Here is an 18002-nt window from a genome sequence, read left to right as displayed (position 1 = left end):
AAAACCTGGACATTGCCCAGCATTGATGCTGCAGCCGGAAGACTGGATGAGCAGCTGCTTCCAGAACTGCCCTGCTGCTGTCTCCCTGCCAGCACAGAGAGCTGCCAGCTCCCTGCCTGCTGGATGCTTGTGGTCTGTGATCTCAGTTCTGTCCAGCATCCTGGTTACCCAGCTTCAGGGAACAAAATGTGGTGCCACAGGGAGAGTTTGCTTTGTTTGTGTGTACCTCCGGAAGAGTGAGGAAGGAAAGGGCTGTTGAAAATTGCCTCTCATTTTAGCACTACACAATATTGTCATTGCAAGTTGATGAAAATCTCTTGACTTGAGTGATTCTTACCAGTAATAGAATATAAATTCGTGAGACAATATTCCATTTTTTCAAAGAGGAGTGAGGATAAGAGGACAGTACAGCCCTTCCATTTCTGCTGGACCAAAGAGAAAACCCTTGCTTTTCCATGACTGAAGTAGTAAAACTGTTCCATAGCTTTTCTTTACTGAGGTAGGGAGCTTCCCTCCTTATTCAAATCTTCCACAGTCAGAGACAATGATAGTCCCTATTAACAGAGCTAGATGGAGGTTGGGTGTTTTGGTGGTGTGTATCCTGTAATTTTGCAGTCAACACCTCTAAGTGAAAATTGTGCTGAGGTTACTCTTAACTGCTTATAACAATTTTTTTTCTCTATGCAGATCTGAGAGTGAGCTACTGCTTTACCAAGTTTGAAGATGGGAAGTGTTCTGTGCCGAAGTCCCGAAACCACTCCAAACAGGAATGTTGCTGTGCCTTGAAAGGGCAGGGATGGGGAGATCCCTGTGAGCTCTGCCCAGAGGAAGCAGATGGTGGGTTACTGACTAGCTTACCGTACTGCCTCTCTGAGCAGAAAGGAGATTGGGATTCTTATTAGAAGGAATTTTGAAAAATAGTTTTCTAAAAGTGTTTAACCCTAGTAAGTGTTATAGGTCTCTGTAAAGTAGATGGCATTGCAGTCTTAAAAACTACGTCCCTTGGATAGTCAGATATCAAGCATATTCCTTCTTTGCTTATAGATTTGTTACAGTGTTTAGCTGCTGGGTATTTTGCTATGGAGATATCACATACAGAAAGCACCAGTAGGTCCTTAATAGGCTCTGAGTAGCAATTCCTACAAGACAAAAATAGAATTCTTCTGATTGTAAGTAGTTATAGAAAGAGGTGCCATAAACTTGAAATTTAATTAAAATAAAACCCCAAACAGTTAAACTGGATCTGCATCTGAATTTTGTTATTAAAAAAATGTAAATTTGCAATCTTATCAAAAATAGCAGGGCATAAAAAAATACAGGCCTTGAGGAAGGAAAGCCTGCCCAGACCATTGCTAAAGAAACACTTTCCTTTGTTAGTATCCTTTTTAAGACTGAGTAACTCGACATCAAGCAACTCAACAGGCCTCTGTAACATCGTGGTGCAATTTGCTGAACGGACTGTAATTCGTGCTGACAAATGCGGTTAACAGCATTACTGGCTTCAGCAATACATGATTGCAGTTCATTTCATTCATTAGTCATGTAGATTTTTTGCAGAAAATCCTCACAAAAGCTGAGGTTAGAAAAGAGAATTAGAAGTGCTGGTTGCAATATTCCTCCTAGGCCTACTGCCTGTGCATGTTTCGTTCCATTGACACGGACCATGTGAACCAAAGTCAGTTGAAAGGCACAGCTTATGTTGCATTTCCTTGAAGTGTCAGCATATGTATTTTTGACAGTCCAAACTCTCCCAATGGATATCAAGGCCGCTTTTCTCATCTTTTAAAAAAGAAATAGCTTTAAGATAGCCGAGTCTGGATTAAATTATGCCTTCTTCAGAAAATAAAGGAAATTTTATTTGTACAGCAGAAAAAATGCAGTCACTACTACTGATAGTTCTAAAATAGAAATGACCTGAACATGAGGAGGATGAGCTGATGGCAGTGGTTGCAGGTAGTTTGTGCAGAATGCTGATTGCCAAGATAGAATTTAACATATGGTTTGATTTTTTTTTTTTTTTTCCAGAGGCATTCAGACAGATCTGTCCATTTGGAATTGGCATCCTTGTTGGACCTGGTGATGCAAGGCTGGGTAAGTGCCTGAGCTGCATGGTGCCACTTTTACATCAGTGTCCCTTTACCACCCATAAGCCATTCTCCATTTCAATTGAGAATAACACTTCTGCAACTATTTCCCAAAGCCATGAATTGTGGAAACTTCTAGGCTTTTTATCTTCCCCAATTTTTCATACTGATTTCAAATTCCAGCTTGGCTATCTCAAATATCAGAAATTAAACTTCTTTTCGAGCTAGGAAACTTACTAGGAAACTTAGAGAATGGATCTAGTGTCACGTAGCATACTTGTCTTTTCTTATACAATATGTGTAGCCTGTTTACAGTAAATGGTTTTAATCCTCCAGAAGTGCAAACCACGGTTTCCCAGATCCCTTCAGTACATTCTGTTCTCTCCCAAGACAAACAGCACTTCAGCCTTATTGGCAAAAGTTTGCATTTAAGGAGTACTGGATGACTACTGCTTTTCATATCTGCTGCTTTCCCTGTAGCCCCAGTCAGAGAGGTTTATACCTGACATTTAGAATCAGTTTCTTTTCTGCATTCTGAAAGCTGGCCTGCAAAACAAATCTGTGCCCTAATCCTAATATGTCAGAATTTAAATATTAGTATTTTTTGTGATCTCAGAAATATTTCTTGCCAGAACACTTGTTCTTTGACAGAAGTCTAAAAGAACATGAAGCCAGTTGCACTTACTGTGTTGTTTGTATTTCTGGTTAAGATGTGGATGAGTGCCTTGATCCTGATAACTGTAAATTTGGGCAGTGTATCAACACAGATGGGTCTTTCCGCTGTGAATGTCCATATGGTTACATCCTACAAGGAGCAGAATGTGTGGGTAAGTACAGCCATTCCAGCTTCCATTTTAAAGATCTCCTAAATTGCTAAGTATGGCATTAAGGAGCAGTGGGGTTGTTTTATTCTAACATTTTGGAGTCTTCATCTCTGCTTATGCTTAAAACCTGCCAGAGCAGGGCCTGAGCAATCTTCTTCAAGTTGGCCCTGCTCTGGCTGAGTGTTTAACCCAGGCAGCCTCTAGCAATCCCAAATTATTTTAGGAGTCTGTGGTTCTAATTCAGTACTTTAGTGAGTTCTTGCATTTTCTATTTTTCTGGTTGTACATCAACAACATGGATTTTTTATCATTTTGATGGAGTATAACCATGTAATCTTGCCTTGGTTTAACTACTTGCAGACACTGATGAATGTGCTGTTGGAAACCCATGTGGAAATGGAACTTGCAGGAATGTGATAGGAGGCTTTGAATGCACCTGTGTAGAAGGATTTGAGCCCGGGCCAATGATGACCTGTGAAGGTGAGACTCCTGTGTGCTAAGGACTGTTGTTGTAATTGTGTTCCCTGATTTTGAAAACAGCTGAGGGGAGTAAAGCAGCTTTAAAAATAAAATATGGACACTTGGGACAATACCTCTTTATCTGAAATGGGAAAATGGGCTCCTCCTTCCCATATCCACCTTGAACTGTAGTATGTTTTTCTGACTGGAGCTGGGGTGGACGGACTTTCAAGTGGTATCTACTAAGGGACTGCCCAGAGAGGAGCATGTTGGGGTGCAGTCTCTTCAGAACAGTTCCAGAAGTGCTGCTTACTGTGTGTATGGCTTTTGCCTGTCTCCTTGAGTGAAGAGACTCACTGTGCATGATGAAGATAGGAAATGGGCTGCTCGAATGAGTTAGGGAAGAAACAGGGAACAAACAAGAAAATACAAGTAAAGTACTCAGCAATTACCATGGTACCCCTAGGTTGAATATTTTTCCTGCTTTGGGGTCTCATTTCAAAAATTAAAATTTGAAAATGCATGAAGAGCAGTAAGGAAGATCAGAGGTATAGAAGAAAAATAAATTAGAATTTTACAGTGTGGAAAATGTGGTTGAAGAGATATATGATTTTATAAAGCCACAAGAGGTAAAGGTACCAAAAATAGAGGGACCATGTTAGACAAACCAAAGCAAATATTTTTATATGCATGGTACTTATTGGAAGTACCATGTGGAAGTAAGTTGTGGAATCCTTTGCTACAGAATATTAGCAAGTATAAATTGACCCAGAAAGAGATTATGCAAATTTGTGGGGGAATCCATCAGTGGAAATTAAGCTTGATAGTTTGGTTGTGGCTTCTGGCTGTGGAAGCCCTTAAACTCAGAGGCTGTATCAGGGGAAAGATCTCTGCATACATGGTATGAGGTTTTTAATATTCATCTCCTTCTGTTACAGCCAGGGAGAGGAGAATGTCCTAGGACGTTCTGACACTGTCCTCTGACTTGACACAGCTGTTTCTAAATTATCTGCCACAGTCTATTTCTTTGTGAGCCCATGCAAAAGAATGCTTCTATTTTTGCATCAGATTGCATTATTTTTACATTTAGTTAGAGCTTCATTTGCTTCTCTGTGGAATTCGGGTAAAAGCTCAAATTGCAGAGGAGGAGCTAGCTGAGTGCATAAACGTCATTATATAGCAGTAATTACTCAAGTAGTCCAGGCATTTTGTATGTAAATGCACTTCAGAATAATGTTTCTAGTTTCTAGTAAGGATATTGTTTTATGGAATTCAGTTTATGAAGAAGCTGAATTCCTGCATGTAGAATTTAAATAACCAATCAGAAAAAAATGAACCTAGGTGGGGAAAAGATCTAGTTTTAACTGAGAAAGTATTTTGGCAGCATGGATCTGGAAATTATTTCCATTGGCTGCTTGCTGTTGAATTTATTGAAACTTCAGGTAGCTGTGCAAACATCCTGGCGTGTCTGGTGCCTGCTTCTCTACAGAAATCCATGAAGAGTAGAACCAAGGGTCCCCAGCTATTAAAATCTAGTCCTCAGTAAACTGTGATATTGCCTGTACCTAAAGCCTGTGCACTCAAGTCTGCTGAGTTTTACACAAGTATTTCCTTCCCCCCATGCTCTTTGTCGCCCCAAATGCAGATGTGAATGAGTGCATTCAGAACCCTCTGCTCTGCGCTTTCCGCTGCGTGAACACTTTTGGATCCTACGAGTGCAAGTGCCCCGGGGGGTACGTTCTGCGGGAGGACCGGAGAATGTGCAGAGGTAAAGCTCCTACCAGGCTCTCACAGTTATGAGATAATGATTTCAGTTCCTGCAGGGGCAGGGCTCTGACTCACTGCACTATTGGGCCAGAGTTTTAATCCCAGGAAGTAACTGAGTCAGAATTTGGGATGAAATTCTATGGTTTGCATTATGCACTTGATTGTACTAGGCCTGTCCTGCCAGTAAATTTATACATCTGCCTAAAGTGAGGTCATATCAAATGATATGGTTTTGTCTTGCCCTAAAAATGGGCATTTGGGAGAAATCAATTTGCTCAAGGCTAGTATACTTTATGCTTGGTTTAGAACAATAAATGTATGTGTAGGGTTTGATTATGGTAGAGATTCCAAAGTCAGAATTTACTATTGTGAATTTCCAGGATCATGTCTGTATATAATAAAGTCTAAACCTTGTGTTTTAGATCAGAATGAGTGTGAAGAAGGAATTCATGACTGTGACTCAAAGCAGATGGAATGCAAAAACCTAATTGGCACCTATATGTGTATCTGTGGCCCTGGTTATCAGCGCAGACCAGATGGGGAAGGCTGTATAGGTAAGTGACACTGAAGTGTTGAAGCTCTTGAAATACACAGTTCCTCAGCAGGACTAAAAATTGTGGATTTAACAAAGTGTTAAGAAACTCAGGGGCAGAATTGCACAACTTTTTGTGTCATGGATCTATTGGTGCTGTACACACTTGGTTTTGCTGTTAAGATGTACACATCTGTGGGTAGTAAGTGAAGAATCTGGGTGTGGGTGTTTTTATAATCAGTTAGTACTGCTGCTGCTGAATGCTCTGAGAGAAGAAGGTGAGGATTTGGTTTGGTTGCTGTAGGCTTGTTTATCTCTGCTAGCATGAATGAGAGTAGATTGGGTTTTTTTAAACCTGGGATGGCATTCAGAACTGCAGCTGTAACTATGAAAAATTTTGAAAACCAGTGAGGAATGTACTGCAGATATATATAACTGTTGTGAGCTAGATGGCCATCTTTCCTCTGAAAATTGAAAAAAAGACACTTTAAAATATAAGAAAAAGAAAAAAATTGAAATTTAACCAGGCCGAATGCACAGCATAAGAGTTCTATACCAACCTCATACATACATTAATCTAATAATGGACTTGATTTTTGTAATAAAATTTCAAAAATGCAGATGAGAATGAATGTCAGACCAAACCTGGGCTCTGCGAGAACGGCCGTTGTTTGAACACACTGGGGAGTTACAGGTGTGAGTGCAACGAGGGATTCACGGTCAGCGACACCCAGGATGAGTGCCTTGGTAAGTCTCAATTTACACCTGAATGAGCTGTCACTTGCATAGCAGCAAGGAGGGCTGAAATTAAACTTAGAAATGTATGGTGAGAAAATGCACTCTTGAATTTACATGCCTTTAGGAAGGGGCCCTTGTATGTAGGTGTCCTCCTGCAAGTTCCTCCTTCCATGCTCCCCATATCCCCGCCTCAGTCAGTCCAGCTGGGGTGACTTGCTATGAAAGCTGACTGTTCCATGATTTCAGTCAGCCAGGAACTGCTCTTTGGACATTTCTTTGGTCCTGATTTTCAGCCAGTTCTCTAAGTTCAAACAGAAACATACATTTTTATAAGCATATTGTAGCTTCTTGTCTTCTGCCTTTTGCTAAATTTCTTGTCTTTGTTTCCCTTAGATATCATTCTCTCGTTCTTACTGCTGGTAGTCTTTCACTCTCAGTTCCACAGTCTCAGGGTGAAGTATGCCCTTACTGTTGTATTTCTGTCTAAATTCCCAGCATCTCATGACCCTCTGGAATTCACCATTAGGATTCTCTGTGATGCACAATTTGTCTTCCAGACAACAGGGAGGGCTACTGCTTCACTGAAGTCTTACAAAGTATGTGCCAAATCGGATCGAGCAACAGGAACGCTGTCACCAAGTCTGAATGCTGCTGTGACGGTGGCCGAGGCTGGGGGCAGAACTGTGAGGTCTGTCCCTTCCCAGGCACCGTGGCCTTCAAGAAGCTTTGCCCTCATGGCCGAGGATACACATCCAGTGGAGCAGGTACTTTTCATTAAATGATCTCATAAACAATGCCAAATTAGGTGATAAATTATAAACTCTCTTTTTTGCATATTTGAACACTATAATGTGCTATGTGTTTTGGATATCAGCTGAAATTTTCTGAGATTTTTCATGTTGACTGAGTAGAGTCCTTTGGGAAGAAGGTGCACAGCCAAAGGCCCTGGATGATGAGGCATCCATCCCATCTTGGCAGATATTTGCTTTATTTCCTGGTTGACTGATATGCACTCAAATGGGAATTTGCATCTCACATTTGAGTGTGTTGCAGGCACAGGTTGGGAGCTATTTGTGTACATGAAGGCAAAGGGATGTTTGATTTGTGAAGGCTCATACATGATCAGCTTTAGTTGTTCCCTTCCACTTACAGCTTGTTCATTGCATAAGAAAGATTAATCACAGAATCACAGAATAATGAGTTTGGAAGAGACCTCTTATATCATCAAGTCCAACCTATGCCCTAACACTTCAACTAGACTATAGCACCAAGTGCCATGTCCAGTCTTTTTTTTAAAAACATGCAGAGATGGTGATTCTACTACCTCCCTGGGAAGACAATTCCAGTACATTATTATTTTTTTGGTTAAAATCTTTTTCCTAATAGCCAACCTATACCTTCCCTGACATAGCTTGAGACTGTGTCCTCTTGTTTTGTCAGTTGCTGCCCGGTGAAAGAGACCAACCCCCATCTATCTACAGCCTCCCTTCAGGAAGTTGTAGAAAGCAATAAGGTCACCTCTAAACCTCCTCGTCTCCAGGCTAAACACCCCCAGTTCCCTCAAATGTTCCTCATAGGGCTTGTGTTCCGAGCACCTCACCAGCCTTGTTGCCCTCCTCTATGCTCCATTCTGTACTTTTCCACTTACTATTTATCCTTTAGTCTGTGCAATATTTCAGTATTTTATGTAATTATTTTATGTATGATGTGGATTTCTCTGTGTCAGGTCACAAGAATCTATTGAAGCTGTACAAAATCGGTTTTGTTCCATTGAGAACTAACCCTTGTTTAATTGCAGATATTGATGAGTGCAAGGTTATTCATGACGTCTGCCGCAACGGGGAGTGCATCAATGAGAGGGGAACTTACCACTGTCTTTGCAATCTGGGCTATACTACAGATGTCACCGGCACTCTTTGCATTGGTGGGTTTTACATTGTGGCGTTTGTATATGAAGTTTATTTCTAAGAGAGGACTTGAAGAAAGAAATATAAATATTTTGAAAAATGAGAAAATAAAATTTCACTTGTTAATGCTTGGGGGATTTGGATTTCTTTCTGATCTATCCTGAACATTTTGTAAAACATTATCACAAATCTTGATTATTGGCACTGAGGTATCTGGTTTTGCTTCTTGTAGATCTGAATGAATGCAATGAGTCTCCAAAACCTTGCAATTTCATCTGCAAAAACACAGAGGGGAGCTACCAGTGTTCATGTCCAAAAGGATACATCCTGCAAGAAGATGGGAGAAGCTGCAAAGGTAAAAATCAAGAATTTACTGCAGAAACTGTGTTTCACAGACAAAAATAATTACAAGGACATTTAAATGATGCAAATTTGTCTCCTTGATTCACGTGAGTATTTCCACTAAAGACAGTGGAAGTGGCCCTGCACAGGATGGAGCTGGTATTTCACTCAATTCCTTGTTAATTTGGATGAACAACAGATCATCAGGATTTTTTGCAGATTGATGGCAGCTGATCTTAAAAGATTTTGTAATTAATTATATATATGATTGTTCTTATTTTGGTAAGCTCGTTGAAGCCATATCATGGTTTAAGCCATATCATTCAGTATGGCTGGATGAATCTCATGGGATGCAGAGGTGACTGTGGTTTGCAGTGCATTCCCCAGCATCAACAGAATTTTTACCTACTGCTTTTGCAGAGTACTGGATAAGATACAGCAGTGCAGGAGAGATGTCTTGGTAAGATTTTGTTAAAACCACACAAATTAGAGCAGCAATTCCAAATTTGGCATGCAGAATGACAAAGTGTATTTTGTTGTTAGCATTTCAATATTTCTTCTGGAGTAATAGTGTAACAGTGCAAGGCCATTTTTCAGTCTGCCAGATCTCATGAAGATGGTGACTTCCCATTTATTGGCTGAACAGACATTTATCACATCACAGAAACTTTCAGACAAATGAGAGTGGTGTCTGCAATTCAGTGTTAGCATGGACACTCTGGAGCTCCAAAGTCCCATTCATTAAATATGGGGCTTGATGAAAGAGGAACTGGGAACCAGTATGTAAAGTGAGATGTAAATTCAAAAGGCTTTATTTGCTGTTATTTATTTGCAATCACTTATTTCTGAGTCCAGGGAATATAACTGAAAGATGCTTTCTTGATTTTTTTAGATCTTGATGAATGTGCAACAAAGCAGCACAACTGCCAGTTCCTTTGTGTCAACACTATTGGGGGATTCACTTGCAAATGTCCTCCTGGATTCACTCAGCACCATACAGCCTGTATTGGTAGGTGACATTGGAAAGGTAGACATGGATTTGAGAATTATTATTGACCCTTACTCCAGAAGCAAAGTAGCAAGAAGGTAAAATCATCTTCCTGAGGAACCAAATAGAAACAGGCTGGATTCTGATCCTAATCCCACCAGAGAGGGCTGCAAAGAGGCCCCTTCCTCCTACTTTCCCTTGCTTTCATAATCTGTCTTTGAGGTTTGCACTTTCAAGAACCAGCCAGTACAAACACCACTTTTTAATTCTTGCCTTTCCCTTTCTTCAGCATTGAGCAAAAAATAGTTATATTTTTATTTTTGTAGCTCACTGAGATAATGTCAAGGCTTCTTGAAACAGCTATGAAATATACATTTCTGCAGTTGTCCTCTGATCACATACTCATTGGGTACATGGAAACGTTAGACTAAACGGCTTCCTTCTGCAAAACACACTTTCTGCTCTGCAAGCTAAATTGTGTTTCTGTGTCAGTTTGATGATCCCATGGTATTGGTGTGAATTTGGAGGGGTTTGGAGACCAAAACATCAAACTTCATATTTTTGGTGAAGAAAAGAAAGTTTCCCTTCCTATTACTTTTGTGTTTCAAATTCAAAAAGCAGTGTAAACTGTCCTGTAATGCAAAGTGAGAACCTGGGAGAGCAGTGGGACACCTGTGTTACTGTTGTGCCTTTACCTCCTGCCACAACCCTTCCATCATTAGCATGGCCAGAACATCAGCTTTGAAATGATGACTACAAACTGATGCTGAGCTTTGCTTTCCCTCAGACAACAACGAGTGTGCTACTGAGATCAATCTTTGTGGGGCAAAGGGCATTTGCCAGAATACACCAGGAAGTTTTGTTTGTGAGTGTCAACGTGGCTTCTCACTTGATCAAACTGGGCAGAGCTGTGAAGGTGGGTAAAACACAGTGCATTTTACTTGGCCTTCTCTTGTTTCCTTAATCTTCTTTCATACTGTCACCCAAGGAAGGACCTGTAGAGTAAGCGCCAAAATGTGCAGAAGCAAGCATGTGTAGGTTGAAGTGATGGAGGAATACAGAAATTTAGCAACAAGGCAGTATTTGTCACCATGGGCCAGAAAAATATGGATATATTATGGGATTCTAAAGAGCTGGACAGGTATTTTCTGAGGAGACATAGCCTGGAACATTTTAGTTTATGTGTTGTAAGTTCAGTGAACCTCTTTTAAATCTCGCATGGATTTCTGAGGGATTCAGTGACAGGAACTCTTACCTCCCCAAGGTGCTAAAGAGAGAGTTCAAGGGCTGCAGACTTATTCCTCTGGGTCCTTAGAGCCTTCTCCTAGGACAGAGTTTGGGTTGTTTTGAAAAGAGGTATCCTGGGATTTTTGGGTTGGATGCCCGGGTAAAAGCAAGAGCCTGTCTGCTTGGAGCTGGGATCCTTAGGAAGGCATTAGAGATCCCATATACAAATGGCTTTCTCCTGTCTGCTCCACAGCAGAATGCAAAAACAAAATCCTTGCTGAATGTGAGAGCTTTCCATGGTTTTCAGCCCTATATTACTTGCTGTGGAGCCACAAATCCAAACCCAAAAGGCCCATAGTGATCAGATTTTTGGAAGATTCTGAAATATATTATATATATATGGTAAATGAATATGTATGATTATTTGTAACATGTTTTCCACATACACCATAATTTGAGCTTCTCTCCCAAAACTCAAGAGTGTGTTTCACCCTTTTAGATGTTGATGAATGTGATGGCAACCACCGGTGTCAGCATGGCTGCCAAAATATAATTGGAGGATACAGGTGCAGCTGCCCACAAGGATATCTCCAGCATTACCAGTGGAACCAATGTGTTGGCAAGTCACTTTTGTAAATCCATACATTAAAATGCATGTACTTTAGTTAGCAGCAAGAAGTGAAGGGCAGTGGTGCAGTTTGCCGTACTTTCTTTTCTGATTATAATTTCCTAAGTTCAGCAGAGTTTCATTAGAAGTGTGGTCTCCTGTGAAGGCAGAGTGGATATGAAACACAGAAACCCATGTGCTGGTTCAAGACTATTTAAGCACAAAGCTCTCCTTGATGGAGCTAGAGGTTGTATTGGCTTTGAGGAAACTTGTGTAGCTCGTGTATTTTGTGATTTTAACAAAGGAAATCTTACTCAGCTGTGCAATGGTCTCTGCTTGGACAAAGGTCCTGTCTAAGTGGATTGAGCCTGGCACTCTCAGAACTACAACTTTGGATTGTTAAATCATAAAATTCAACTTCTGGCTCCAACAATCTCAAATTCCATTGAAATACTACTTGATCTGTGCTTTTGTCATTCTTACAACAGCTACAGTAAGGCTGCTGTGTTTAAGCCCCTCCTCTTCTGTAATTGTTGCAGAATTAACAATTTGTAATATTTGAGCAAACCTGCAGCTGTCTATCTAGAGGTTCTTTCTTGAAGCTTTAGGATACACTTTAGAGTGCCCAAAGGACAATTCTGGTTATAATTAACAAATGCTAGTGCACATAAGTTTATGTTAATAAGTAAATACACTGGTGGATTAAATGCCTCTTTCTTCCCTATCTAAACTTCGTAGCTATACCAAGTCTCTGAGCCCTCATAGATGGGGCTGCCTGTGCAGCAGTCATGGGAACAGCCTCTGTTTCAGCAGTGTAGTATGCAGCATATTCAAACAAGAGAAACAGGAATAATTTTTCCTCTAGTGACAGTTATGTGCAGTTTCCATCACATTTAATGGGCTTCGTGCAAGCTGGTCTTGTGTGGATACCCAGAGATGTGTCTGATGACCTCTTTGAGAACAAAGAGCTTTATAACTTTTTGTTTGGCTTTCTTTGCTCTCAGAAAGATAGAAATGTCTTGCCTTGTTATCACTGTGGTGCTCCAGGGAGGTCTCTGCTTTTAACTGTGCTTACCAAACCTCCTGACATTATATGTAGTCCGTGCTGTGACGTTTGTTTTGCTCTAGCACTCTATGCCTGTAACATACAAGGAACAATGAGGGAACACAAACATATGGGGGTTTGAATGTTAATTCAATTGGCAGAGTTTAGGGTTAAATTCAAATTTAATCTGCAGGAGGATAAAACTCCCCCAAGAAACCAGCACTGTCATGTCTGGCTGCTGGAGAACACTGTGGAATTCTGAAAAAGTGCAGTGTTGTGTTTTGTGAAACATCTTGGCTGATTCCAGGTCTTCCTGGGTGAAAATATTTAACTAAGTATATTTCCAAACCAGGTGTACACTGATATTCCAGATTTTGAGGCCATTGACTACTGTTTTGATTTATACAGGGAATACCAGTTTCAAAATGCACAAGCACTGAGTATTTGCCCCACTGAAAGAAAGGTGCCAGCCTTGGCACCAAAAATACTGGTCCACTAGAAAATTCACCAGGGAAATTTCTTGAGGGCCACGCCTGGTGCAAGACTCAGCTAGTACTGAAATATCTCTCCGAGTCAGTGGCAAACCCTTATAGGCTCTGGGAACACAGGATTCAGCCCCAGATTTTAATACCTTGTGGTCTCCACATATTCACGTTGTACTGTCTATAACTGTATATTCTTAAGATACTTATCTGGATCTCCTGGGTGTACCACAGGGGAAGAATCCACGTACTGGGTTTTTCCATGACAATTCCTTCATATTCCTTGGCAATCCCAACTCTGCAAACAGTTTGTGTCTTTTTTAGCCTATTTAATGAATCGTTCAGGGATTTTTAATGTTGCTGCAACACATTTAGATAATCACTGAAGAATGCTTTGGTTCCTCCCATGTCTTGTGCTGTCTGTGACTGCATCCCCTGCCCAGGCACTTCCACAGTACACTACATCGTGAATCAGGCTGCAAGAAGAAAAGATATTGCTTTTAAACAAAGAACAAAGAGCCAAATTGTTTGGAAAAAGACAGTAATGCTCTGACTTATTGCTTATTCTCCTGTAACCTGGATGTTGAGGTCAGAAATGCTGCTCTGTACTTCCCAAATGGAGTTTATGTGTGCACACCCCCACAATGTACATATACATTTATCACAGATAATGGGGAACAATAACATTCAGAACTTTTTGAAGCAATTTGCCACATCAGACATCAAAAATCAGACCAGCTTAATTTCAAAAAGTAGCCATTTTCAGTAAATAAGCCTGAACTGACCTGAAACTCCTACAGTGCCACCCTTAGGAAGTTTGGAAAAGGACTGGTTCAGAATATAGCAGTCTTTTGTATCTGTAGCTGCTTTATTTTTACTTTACTACTTCCCATATTTTACCTATGTCTAATATTTAAATGTAAGTGTGTAGGGAGGTATTTCCAATGCCTGGTAAAAGTGTCAGAACTTGATTCCTTACTCTTTTTCCTTTAATGTTGAATAGCCCTATGAACAAGGGATTACTTGACCAGCCTGTACAATGTTTTATTCTTCTCAGTTATTTCTAGAAAAAAAGCTCTCTTCTCTGTTTTGCTGCTCTCCAGAGCATGACCTGACATGGCATGAAACATCTTCTGTAGAGTAGCCTCAGTGTTGCTGTTCTGTGGTTGTAGTCATCTCCCAAGGACCACTGCCTCAGGCAAGGGGGAGGACAAGCCCAGTTGTCTGTGTCCATCTGAGGTGGCAGCACATTCAGCCAAGCACGACCTGTACGAGGGGTAGGCTGGGCTGTACCTGGGTAAAAGTTAACATGGATATTCTGCTTCTTTTCCAGATGAAAATGAATGTCTCAGTGCACACATTTGTGGAGGAGCATCCTGCCACAATACTTTGGGAAGCTATAAATGTATGTGCCCTACTGGATTTCAGTATGAGCAGTTTAGTGGAGGTTGCCAAGATATCAATGAATGCGGTTCTGCACAAGCCCCGTGCAGTTATGGTTGTTCAAACACTGAAGGTGGCTACGTCTGTGGATGTCCACCTGGTTACTTCAGAATAGGACAAGGGTAAGGGATTCTCATTTTAAACTAACAGATACCAAGGGGACATAGTCCACTCCTTTCTTAGCAGTGTGGAGCAGCAGAAGCAGGGGGATTGTCAGCAATTAAAGAGGGATAGAGAGCTGGATGCACCTACTGATTTTGGAGATTGGAGGGGGGAAGGGAGGGTGGGGAAAGGTAACCATGGAAAGGGAGGGGTTTAATGCTTGGAATCGAAATTTGGTCAGGGCTACCAGGTTCAATCCTCTATTTTAAGCTACTGCTTTCACCTGTCCTGCACACCCCAGCAGTCTGCCAAGTCCTCTGAGCTTGGCACTTGGGAACTTGCACTCCTTGCTGTGACTTGTCTCCTTAAAGAGGAATAAAACAAACATTAATAATAACACCCCCTACCAGCTGCAAAAAAGAAACTACATTATACAAGAAATTTCACCTGCTGGTTGGAATAACAGCTCTGCATTCTCTTAGGTTTTTGTATGTTCCATATTCTTCTGTGTTTCAAATTAGTATTTTTTAAAATAAATGTATGTGTTACCAAGAAAACCAATTTTCCCTTTCTCCAGTGGGCATGCTAGGGCTGTACAACATATAGAACCAAATGGAAAGCAGGAAGATTGTGGTTTAAAGTTTGTAAGTGACTAAAAGCTTTGGGATGCATTATGAAAGACCTCACTCTCCAGATTTTTTAGCAGTTGTTGAAAATTGGTCTCTTTAAATGTGTTCCAGGCTGGATAACAGAAATTGCTAACAACAACTCGGAGCTTAAGCCTGTGTTTTTAAGACTGTTAAATATTGGCAGGTCTCTCTTGGGCAAAAACCCATGAAAGCAGATTCTTGAAATAAAGAGTGGCCTCATTGTAATTCAGTGAGAATTTTGTCTGTTGACTTTAGCAGAAAATTTTCTTAGGAAATGAATGCAACATAATTGCTTAATTATTTGCACTTACAGTCCCCCAAATGTAGCTTTTGATAAGGTCTTTGTCTCACTGGAGTTAATTTTGAATTTCTTCCTTCCTCAGACACTGTGTTTCTGGAGTGGGGCTAGGCAGAGGTCAAGGACAAGAGCTTTCACTCAGTGGAGAAGTAGATGACAATTCCCTCTCTCCAGAAGCTTGTTATGAATGTAAAATCAACGGCTATCCCAAGAGAGGAAGGAAGCGCAGGAGCACTAATGAAACTGCAAGTGAAGCAGAGGTAATTGACCCTTTCTGGGGGGAAATAGTTTGTGGCTGTCTTGTGAAAGCTGGACTCAGAAGGATGTGTGTCAGGAGACAATCCCTCAGGAAAAATCTACACCCTAAAGTAGACCAAAGCTGGTTTTGGATGTCAGGTGGTGTTTTTGTCTCAGAAGTGATGTAAAGCTTCCCTCGCTTTCCAAATGAAAATGTTACAGCTTGTGCTGCTGTCTGAAATGTTACCACCCAGTCAGAGGTGAAGGGTGATGCTGCTTTTCCAGCACTCTGCTGCACCTGCAGGCTGCCCTGGCTCCACACTTAACCCAAACAAATCTTGCAAAGCAGAAAATCCCCACTGAAATGCTGTGGCTCCCTCACAGACCCAGCTCTCCTTCATAGCTGTTCTCTCAGCCTGTGGCTCCCCTGGCAGAGAGGAGGAGAGTGCCTTGTTTGCCCTCTTTGCAGGAGGCTGGTCACGGCACCCAGTGTGGAGGGGCTTGACCTGTCAGGTAGCAAGGCGCGTGCACAGAAACTTCCAGCACGTGTCTCGGGCTCCTCTAACCCACACAGCAGTGGTTACAAGCTCTGCACTTCATCCTGAGGAGTCCTAGGCCCATAAGAGTGGATTTGACAGATGATGTTACAGAATCTCCTTTTTAAAATTGTCTAATTAGTAATGAATGACCTGGGCAAGGAACACACACAGGCACATGTGAAATGCTCTCTGACAAAGCCAGCTGACATCCTTTGTTCTTGTGCAGGATCAGCAAGAGTTGGAGCCGCCAATCAGTCTCGCCAGCTGGGATATTGAGAAAGCAGCGGTCTTCTCCATCAACATCTCGGATCTCAGTAACAAAGATCGCATCCTGGAACTGCTCCCTGCCCTCACAACACTGACAAACCATAACCGATATTTAATTGACTCCGGAAATGAAGATGGTTTCTTTAGAATCAATAAGAAGGACGGGATAAGTTACCTTCATTTCACAAAGAAGAAGCCAGTGCCTGGAAATTATTCATTACAAATCAGTAGTATTCCACTCTATAAAAAGAAGGAACTTAACCAGCTTGAAGCAAAACATGACAAAGACTACCTCAGTGGTGAGCTGGGAGATAACCTGAAAATGAAAATTCAGATATTGCTTCATTAATTCATCAACCAAAGACCAAATAATTAAACCAAAGATAGATAGGTAGGACTGAATATTCCTCCCAATCAGATTCTCCATATCATAGGTACAATCTTACAAGAGTACATTTGTATGAACAAGCACTATCTTATTATTACATAAACAAGGTACAGGATGAATACATGAGCTCAAAACTACCACTTTCTCAGGCTTTTACATGTAGCTGAGCTACCTTGATATGTTGAATCTTGAAAACTGGGACTTTTATCATTGGAAGTTGGCCACTGATGCTGAGACACGTCATCATTTCAGCAGAGGTACAAGAATGTGCTTTCAACTGATGGACAGCTCTATTTTTGTAATTCTTAAACTTTGCTTCTCCAACTACAACTTACTAGGTCAGCCATTTATGATATCCATTTGGTGCTAGTAAATTTTCAACCTAGATTTATAAATGCACTGTAATATTTACACAACTTAGAAGCCAAAATTGCCATTATTCAGTCTAAATACTTCAATCAACCAAAGTTAGCTCAGTAGTTTATCTCAGTTATGCCTATAATACATTACATGTAAATTAAGTGTGTGTATACTGTAATCATGCTATTTTTATCAATGAAGCATTTGTAAACTAGATTAATAATACCCTTAATGTGAGGGTTTGTAATGGTGCTTATAAGACCAACTACTTGTTAACTGTATACACAAACCTGATGATAAAGTTTCTGTGACTTGCCAAAATGCACTGAGGTCAGTAGGGACCATTAAACATTCTCAAAAGTCAGATGACAATCAGTGCCATCCTACACCATGACATATTGTAACATGTCAAGAGTACCCATAGTCATTCATATCAACAAGGGTTCAATGTCATAAATGTCACAATAAAACAGTTTTTTTTTTTTAGTTTATTCTGTGGCCTTGTGTTTTTGCTAAAAGTGTGATAAACTGCATTCTTATACTTCAGGAGTTGTCAGTAGGGTTGTCTTTGTATCTGTCTGTGTGTCCAGATGATTCCTCCTTGAGGGAGCTGCTGCTGTTCATTCTTCATGCAAAGAAAGAACAGAAGAAGTACAGAAACATTCACAAATCTTAATAGCAGTGGACCTCTCTCAAGTTACTGTGTGGTTCCAGAA

At 40.8% G+C, this 18002-nt stretch overlaps 1 protein-coding gene across 7 annotated transcripts in view; it reads left to right on the top strand.

The window, feature by feature from the left end:
- The window catches only part of FBN1 (fibrillin 1), a 146066-nt gene extending 128296 nt beyond the window's left edge, over nucleotides 1-17770 (top strand). For 3 of the 7 annotated variants that reach the window (XM_041718294.2, XM_072934134.1, XM_030281768.4), the window contains exons 51-66: nucleotides 688-837; nucleotides 2026-2091; nucleotides 2795-2911; nucleotides 3269-3388; nucleotides 5013-5135; nucleotides 5557-5688; nucleotides 6288-6413; nucleotides 6962-7168; nucleotides 8203-8328; nucleotides 8544-8666; nucleotides 9546-9662; nucleotides 10429-10557; nucleotides 11368-11487; nucleotides 14336-14567; nucleotides 15581-15755; nucleotides 16498-17770. In XM_041718294.2, the coding sequence (XP_041574228.1) occupies nucleotides 688-837; nucleotides 2026-2091; nucleotides 2795-2911; nucleotides 3269-3388; nucleotides 5013-5135; nucleotides 5557-5688; nucleotides 6288-6413; nucleotides 6962-7168; nucleotides 8203-8328; nucleotides 8544-8666; nucleotides 9546-9662; nucleotides 10429-10557; nucleotides 11368-11487; nucleotides 14336-14567; nucleotides 15581-15755; nucleotides 16498-16887 (2453 nt within the window). In that variant the 3' untranslated portion in view covers nucleotides 16888-17770. Of the gene's footprint in view, nucleotides 1-687; nucleotides 838-2025; nucleotides 2092-2794; nucleotides 2912-3268; nucleotides 3389-5012; nucleotides 5136-5556; nucleotides 5689-6287; nucleotides 6414-6797; nucleotides 7169-8202; nucleotides 8329-8543; nucleotides 8667-9545; nucleotides 9663-10428; nucleotides 10558-11367; nucleotides 11488-14335; nucleotides 14568-15580; nucleotides 15756-16497 lie in introns of those variants that run through there. The other 4 variants (XR_012057642.1, XR_012057640.1, XR_012057641.1 and 1 more) reach the window with 4 other exon arrangements.
- The last annotated feature ends 232 nt before the right edge of the window (nucleotides 17771-18002 follow it).

Source organism: Taeniopygia guttata, chromosome 10 (assembly GCF_048771995.1).
Source record: "Taeniopygia guttata chromosome 10, bTaeGut7.mat, whole genome shotgun sequence".
NCBI lineage: Eukaryota > Metazoa > Chordata > Aves > Passeriformes > Estrildidae > Taeniopygia > Taeniopygia guttata.
This window is presented reverse-complemented; position numbering and strand designations above follow the sequence as displayed.